The 8,250-nt window shown below is 37.7% G+C and overlaps 1 protein-coding gene across 3 annotated transcripts in view; it reads right to left on the bottom strand.

The window, feature by feature from the left end:
- Window positions 1-2,226: 2,226 nt before the first annotated feature.
- The window catches only part of trpm7 (transient receptor potential cation channel, subfamily M, member 7), a 72,379-nt gene continuing 66,355 nt past the window's right edge, over window positions 2,227-8,250 (bottom strand). For all 3 annotated transcript variants that reach the window (XM_026172452.1, XM_026172461.1, XM_026172478.1), the window contains 6 exons: window positions 6,114-6,397; window positions 5,843-5,925; window positions 4,230-4,435; window positions 3,893-3,944; window positions 3,560-3,666; window positions 2,227-2,556 (listed from right to left, as the gene is read on the bottom strand). In XM_026172452.1, the coding sequence (XP_026028237.1) occupies window positions 2,444-2,556; window positions 3,560-3,666; window positions 3,893-3,944; window positions 4,230-4,435; window positions 5,843-5,925; window positions 6,114-6,397 (845 nt within the window). In that variant the 3' untranslated portion in view covers window positions 2,227-2,443. The remainder of the gene's footprint in view (window positions 2,557-3,559; window positions 3,667-3,892; window positions 3,945-4,229; window positions 4,436-5,842; window positions 5,926-6,113; window positions 6,398-8,250) is intronic.

Here is an 8,250-nt window from a genome sequence, read left to right as displayed (position 1 = left end):
TCACTTTATCTAGAAAAGGTTACAAAACTGAATTTGGCTTGTTGTATTTCTTAGAGTAGAAATATACTTATGTCAGTAGCTCCAAACACTTACACATTCCCAGTTATTAGTTCAGGACAACTATTTCAATATTCCACTCCTTTTAGTTATGTTTTATAGACACTTTCAGCGGTTTGTCCATTTTTTGGCAACAAACTCCTTTATTCACACTATCAGTTAAAATTTCAACAGGTGGGAACCGCACTCCTGTCAGCTCAGAACAAGAAGCGGTGCATTCACATCAAAACTGGACAACACAAGATTGAGAAAACAATATTACTTGGCCCCGTGAGTCTCCATTTCTGCTGCAACATTTAGCGGGTAGATTGTGGTTTACACTACATGAAGGAATACACCCACCTTGTATCACTAGTTCAGGCTGTTGCTGGCATAATGACGCAGGGAGATGTTGTACTTGACACACTTTAAACCTCTTAGCACCAACAGAGCATCACTTAAACACCACAGCCTACCAGAGTATTGTTGATGCCATGTCCATCATAACCACAGTGTATCCATCTTCTGATGGCTGCAGAATAACACACGGCACCACAAATCGTCTCAAACTGGTTCCATGAGCATGACGATGAGTTTAGTTTACTCAAATAGTCTCCAGCCGTAACATCTAAGTCTAATAACTTTAGCATCTTTGGGTTTATGTTTTCAGCACCTTATTGACTGTCTCATAAAGAATTAAGGCAGTTCTGAAAGCGAGCCCAACCCTGTACTAGCAAAATGTACCCAATAAATTGGCCATTAATTACATAATAATTTAATCAGCTTCCACTTCAAGAATTTTAGCTGCTGGCTATAATATTGGCTAATAATTATCCAACGTTTTACTAATTAGCTACATTAACTCTGAAGTCAATACCGTGAGTTAATAATTTATAGCTTATTGCTAATTTTAGACAGCTTTAATAACCGTTAATGTACAATGTTTGCTAACGATTCAGTGTCTCCGATACTATTATATACGAGTTTGAACAGTTTCCATAAGCTAACCTAGCAGTGGCTAATAATTTCCAGCTTTTAATTAACATTTTACTACTCAGCCTTAGCTAACCACTACAGTTGGCTAACCTAAATCTTGTTAATAATTTTCAACTGTTAAGTTATAATTTTAACTAGCGGTTTCACTTTTATTTTTTCGTATTATTGATGACGATCAATTAATATAATTTGTAAATTAAATTTTGCTTTCTGGTTAAGCTGTTACCTTTCTTTTTAGGTTTGATCATAAAATGTTAAGGTTCGTTAAGGTCATTTCTCCATGCACCTGACTGGCCGTCACTAACGGCGATGCATTTAAAGTGCGTTTTAACAAACCATCTGTCTAAACCCTGAATATATTTAGATTTGTTTTTTCAGAATAAGCACAAAATCCCCATGTTCATAATTATTTTGGTTGAAAAATAATAATATAACTTAGAATTTAAAAAAAAAAAGAGCAAAATATTGATGTGTACTTACTGTAAGAGCTGCAGGCAGAAACATAAGAGTTAGAATCTGAATAGAGACCACAAATGTTAACACAATGATTATTTTAAGACTTGGGCGATGTTGCTAAAACTTTAACATTTTATTTGTTTAAAATGATATCCAGTACAAAATGTATACAGTAATACCCTTATGTTTGTCACTTCCCCTGAATAAAATATTTTTATCTGTTTAGCTCATGCCAGGTAACAGTATCTATAAGATACACTAGACTGTAATTTGCTCATACAATAGTTGATGACAAAGATATAGCAATAGTACCTTTGTAACAATAAAAACTATTATCGATATTTTGCTGGACACACTTTCAATACAATAAAATTACATACATTGTTCTGTAAAAGTTGCATTGCAATCTGCCCATACTTTACATGATCTTTAATCGTGTATATGTTTTCAATAACTAAGAGACAAAACGTTTGATACAAGTCTGTAAAAATGATCTGGTGGCAATCCGCCGTGTAGCAGTGACTCGGTTTCAGCAAGCGATCTCTTCTGAAGCTGCTGTAACAGATATACAATGCACTTAGATTTGTTCTTTTTTTTTCTTCTTTTTTTGGTAAAACAAGGCAACTTTTCAGACTTCTTAATAAATAAATCCTTTGCAATGACACTGTACCTGTTGATATATCCAGTTTACATATATATATATATATTCATAAAATTGTACAAAATATTTTAAAACCTTCTCCACACCCTTCCCATGTATATACTAAAAAAAAACAAAAACAAAGAGTAAGATGGTTGATTTATGTTCACACAGCATTTTGGTGGGTGGGACAGAAAAACATGACACAGTCTGCATGCACCAGTTTCGATTGAAACATAGCTATTCCAGTTCATTGCACCTTCCTGCTCCTTGGCTATGACTATAATGAATCAGGTTAGTGTCTCCTCGCACGCATCACAGCATCAGCCTCATTGATTGGCGGGACTCTTTAACGCCACCCCCGGCGCTCGGAGGTTCTTCTTGTGGGAATGTCACCTTATCTGGTGTGTAGTCGTTCCTCTTCAGATCTGATGAACATGAAAAATGGGAACAAAGTTAAAGTGTGGTCAATAAATCAGAATTCACGCAGGCAAAAAGCTTCACAGATAAGTGGCAACCTAATAACGAAACATGTATGCAATAATGTAGAATAATTTTTTTTTAAAGTAGAAATTTAATTGGCTTATAAGCAGAATAAGAGTACATTAAATACATAACAATTAAAAATCTACGGATGCGTAAATGAAAATAAAGTCTAAATAAAATGAGAATGTAAATAAATATTAATAATATTAATATTATCATCATCAGGTGTGAGGGTTTTTTAAAAAAAACAAAAACAACCATGAGTCAGTGGCCAGTAAGCAACCCTGTTTGTCACCAATTTTATTCTGTTGACGTTATAACGCGACCAATGAAAGGATGTGTACGCACAAATTGACGTGTGTGGTTTCACAGTAGTATCTTCCGTGGGTGGAGAGGTGATGTAAGGGTTGAAGGTTTGCATGTGCATTTGATTATGACTGGAACTTGTATGCCTGATATGCGTTTGCTTTTTGTTTATAACCCATTTAGTGTTACATATTCCAGCCCAGAGACTAGGAATGGAAATATGCAAGAAGCTAAATGTGGAACAAAGCATCTTTTTCTAATGTGAGAACAGCTGTTTTGTGAAATACTGCAAGGTTTAGATACAACTTCTGTGGTAGCTCCTGTGATATTACTGATGACTGTGTGGCAGCAGGGGGTCGGTGTACACCCATTACAATAGCACTCATCCACCTTCCATGATCCACAATGTCTGGCCAGCAGAAAAAAAAAAAACTTTATGTCAATAAAATCATGTATCAGCTGGGCTTTGGATTTTTTCTTAGGATTTCCCACCTCAGAAGCAGATCAAGTTAAATTGGACTACAATCCCCTGGACTCCACCTGTAATGGCTGCAGGCCCCACTGTTTGCGAACCACTCATTTCGTGTAAGATTAAAGTGAAAATTAATCTAACTAAAGCAACAATTAAATCTCTCTCACCAGGAAGTTTGAGTTTCCGACAGCAGGAGTTGCAGTGGTGTTTTGTACGGAAGTTTCGAATAGCATCGTCTCCCAGGTTTGCGGGTCCAAATATCATATCGTAAGATCTGCAGCAGGCACGGAGACATCATTTAGGACAAACTGACAGTAATGTTAAAACTGAATTAAATATGAAGACAAATTAGAGCTATTTTGTAATATACTGTACTATTTAACTTTAACTTGCTAGTTGCTCTTCTTACATTTCCTCTGAGAAAAATAAAGTATTCTAATTCTGAAATAACATCACAGATTAAAAGGGCGACTGATTTATGTGAGAAATGGAGCACTCACCCCTTCTCACCGCTCTTTATAACTGAAGGATCCGTCAAAATCTCCCCGACACCTACAGGAGGCACAAGATTTGTTTCACAGCTGACAGAGTAAAGAAGATGAGAACACCTCAGCTAACTGCTCACGTTTGTCAACTACAAATACAGATGTCATCATTTCTAAACGAGCCCTTTGTCTTGAACTCCATAACTGATTATTGATGGATCCATGTACTGAAAGTGATGGATCCTATTGTTAAATAAATGAACTTGACAGTTTTTGAGGCATTGAAAGATGAGTTGTAGTTGTATTAGGTGGGACCCATCACATGTCCTGAGGGTGTGTGAAGACATTTTACCCTGCAAGTCGAGCACCAGTAGCTCTCCCCGGGTGTACTCGTAGGTCCAGTGGCTGAAGGCCAGCATGGTTTCCTCCAGGAGATTGGTGGGGACGATCTCATCACCATTGTTGTTGTTGAACTTCCTGAACTCGCCGGTAATGCACTCCTCTATAGCGAACCACTGTCCAGCAGAGTGGCAATACAGCAAAAAGACCTCCAGGAACCTGAAAGCATATAGCAGAACAGGCTTCATTCAAAAGCAGTTTGAAGTTGTTGGAAAGGACGCAACAAAATATATCATGCATTAAGTTTTCATTATGGAGACTTGGTATTAGTTGAAAAATGAACTGCATCTAAAGTTAAACCCCCCCCCCCCCAAACATTTCAAATGACAGAAAGTCTTTGGTGCTCCAGGAAACATTAGTTTGCCTTCTTAAAATGCAAATATTAACAGCAGAAATGTGGCAGCTGCTTTGCATTTTAATTTGGAAAGCAGCCAAGCCAGGTGAACTGCAATAACACAAGAAATATCAAGCTCACTAAATGGTTGGATCTCAAAAAAATGATATGAAAATACCACCAAATAACTGAATGATGTGACGCTGGTGACTGAACCCATAAAATAAAGCAATATCTATGTTAAAAACATTTTAACAAAGACTTTTAGCCCTCACGGAGCACATCACATGAGAACAACAGCAGCACTATACAAGAAAGAAAAAGCAAACAGATCAAAAGACGCACACAAACTCTACTCACTGCCAGTGCAAACGAAACTCTTCCTGTTTTGTGAAAGCACTGCACTGGATTAATATAAGCTGACTTTTATTTTGAAGTGGACTCAGGAAATACTGGTCTGGTTGTTGTTGCTATGACTCATCAGTGGTCATTTTTAGACATTGGTTTGAATTATTGTGACTGCTGCGATGACCAGAATGATATCAGATTACACACATTGTGATGGAAAAAGAGGCTGACTGTGGCTTTAATGCTTTAATAAAAAAACCAAGAGTTTGTCCAGCTGACCAGAACTGTTAAAGCTGTAACAAACTTTTAAAAAAAGGAAGTGAAATCTTTGAGTTTTATGCTTTAAGTCCTGGAAATTGAGGCCTGCAAAACTGATACAGATGAATAGTAAGGGTTCATTTGCTTAACAAATAAAGGAATGTAGACTGGCCTGTAGTTCAGACTATGACAGTAAATAAGAACAGAGGATGAATATAATGGCTTTATCTAGCCACCATCTTCCAACAGACTATTTTTATTATGTAGATGTACAGGGGTGTTTTTCAGTGGTTGTAAAAGTGTAAATAAAAATTGTCACCATGACGCACGATCAACAAGGCTCATGAACAACTTAAAGTTCATGTCGCAGATGGAAAACTTGAACAAGCTTGTAGTCAAGGTCTCAAAAATATTTGTATGGAAATATAATTAGATTTTTAAAGAACTGATACTAGTACCCAGTGATAACACAGTGACAGACATGCTCATCAAAGTTGATGTAGGATGTTGTACACCCAAGTGAATGACTGACAGAAATAAGAGGAATGGTAGGATATGAAAAATAAAGCCTGAAAGTGGTTCTGTACTTTATGGTTGAATGGGATTTCTGTGTCAGGCACACTCACCTCGGTGAATAGGGGATTGTCTTCGGCCTGATTTGGTTGAAAGCAAATGTCAGTTTCTGAGCAGCTCGTTGTTGTTGAATTTCCTGCAGTGACACAAAGCAGCACTGGATGAAAAGCTTCAAATAACCTTCATAACGCAACGTTACACAAAGCAGTGCATGTGAGGATTGCCAACAGTGATAAACGAATAAAAATGTTAAAATATTGCCATAAATGACATTATTTTGCTACCCCCAATATGCCAGAGTAATCCACAGGTCAAAATATTTACCCTGAGACAAAGATGGAGCACAGTGTCCTCCTTGTAGATACTCTGCCATGTTTGGACCACCTCAGGAAGGAAGGATTTGACTATATACAGGTGTCCTGGTTTCAGGATGTCGTACTCTGACCAGGTACAGAGCACCTTGAGGGCCCGTCTGAGTCCTCCGCCCATCTCCTCCTTGCTGAGAAACTCTATTTTTGCACAGAGGCCCCGCTGAGCCCAGGAAGACATGCTGTTGTTGATCGTGTTCGGGGAGCTCTCCTCCAGACGGTAAACGGTCACCGGCTCCCCTGAAGGAACACAGAGCAGCGGGTGATGATTACACCTCACACTGTCACGACCTTAAAATAAACAGTAGCTTTAAAACTCATTCATGCAGGCGTATTGGTCTAATAGTGACAGGCGCTTATTTTCGACAGATTTGATTCAATGTGTCTTTAACTACAGTAGCTGCGGGTCGAGCAGCTAGTTAGGCTCTATGCTCATTTTTCCAAATTTTCTAATTGTTTGAGTTTTCACCATAATATTTGTGGATTTTTACTTGAGTCAAATCTTTTTGTGAATGGCATAATTTCCATTAATGCAAAGAAAAAAAAGAAGAAAAAAAAAGTACCACTTTAACCGGTAAGGAATTACAGCCATTTTAATATAAAGGCCCAATTTTCAGATGCTAAAAGATCATTGGACAAACTAACATATTCTGACTGTACATGTGTAAAATGTACATGCCACTGTTCCCACTTTGTTTGACAGTAATACTCTTGCTCCATGTCAATGCACCCTTTTTTTTGGGGGGGGGGGGGGGGGGGGGGGGGGCAATCTGGTGCATGAGTTGCAAAAGTTTTGTCAATCTCTGCTACCACTTTAATAGATTTTCACCTGGATAAATAAGGGATGCATATTTGCTACACATTTCTCTTCCCTGTTCTGTATTTGAATACTTTAAGTCTCTTTTCGATTGATTATTCTTGGGACATTTATATCAAAGAAGGCAAACAAACAATGTCTTCGGGCTGGACTTTAACTGAAGTCAGTGCAGTTACAAGATGCATCCTCGTCAGGGACTTATCAAACTTATTCTACTGAATGAGTCGGGGTTTTTTCCAACTCGTGCATTGGAAAATTGGCACAGAGCTCCTCTGGGTGTGTCAGTGAGAGCCTGAAAACCCTTTGTTCCACTCTTCCTCTTCCTCTTCCTCATTAGGAGCAGACAAGGGCTCAGGAAACAACACCCAGTAAATCCAGGTGTAACAAGAACTGCAGGTTCTTGAATGCTCTTAGGCCACTTAGAGTTTACATCCACTTCTCTAAGAACCAGTATTTACATTTAGTTTGTACCAGTATCTCCATACAAAGCCAACATGCAGAACAACAAAACAGAGGTAAAAATTCAACTGTAGTGACGGATTGATTAAAAAAAAAAAAAGAAGGAATCATTAGTTTAGCAATTTGATCACATAAATTTAACAGATATTGATCAACCAACAAGCCTCTGAACAGGACATGGAAATAAATTCATACAGTCTGGTAATGTGAGCCTTGAGGCTCGATGTTTTGTGAAACCTAGTAGTAGTTTTTTATGTGATTATTTTCTTTCACTGGCTGATTTGGGAGAATAATAAAAAAAAACAACAACAAGAAAACAAAAATAAAACATATTTGGCATTAGATTAGAGATTAGAATAGGACTAGAGTAATGGTTAAAGGTTAAAAGACCATACAGACTCATTTGGCTGTCGTGCTGCATCCTGGAGGTGTTCATACAAGGACTGTTAACAAATATTCTAGATTTGATTACGGGGGTAAAAAAAAAAGAAGCATTTCTTTGTGCTCTGAGCAGCACAGACTGGAGCTGGACTTCTGACAGAGAAGCTGTGCGTGTAAAACATATTTAAATGTTCTTTGAAAGAATAGTCAAACGTGATTTGGGCCAACTCTTACAGCTGTTACAGCACTAATTCACATAGAACTTAACCAGATTTTATTTCTGAAATTTGATTAGTAACTGGCAGCATGCCTCTTACCCATATAACACATCTAACTCTACTACATACACTCACAGGCCACTTTATTAGGTTCACGAATAACACCAGCTTGGACTTCCTTTTGCCCCCATTCATTCTTTGAGAGACAGATTCAAAAA

Source organism: Astatotilapia calliptera, chromosome 1 (assembly GCF_900246225.1).
Source record: "Astatotilapia calliptera chromosome 1, fAstCal1.2, whole genome shotgun sequence".
Classification (NCBI taxonomy): domain Eukaryota; kingdom Metazoa; phylum Chordata; class Actinopteri; order Cichliformes; family Cichlidae; genus Astatotilapia; species Astatotilapia calliptera.
This window is presented reverse-complemented; position numbering and strand designations above follow the sequence as displayed.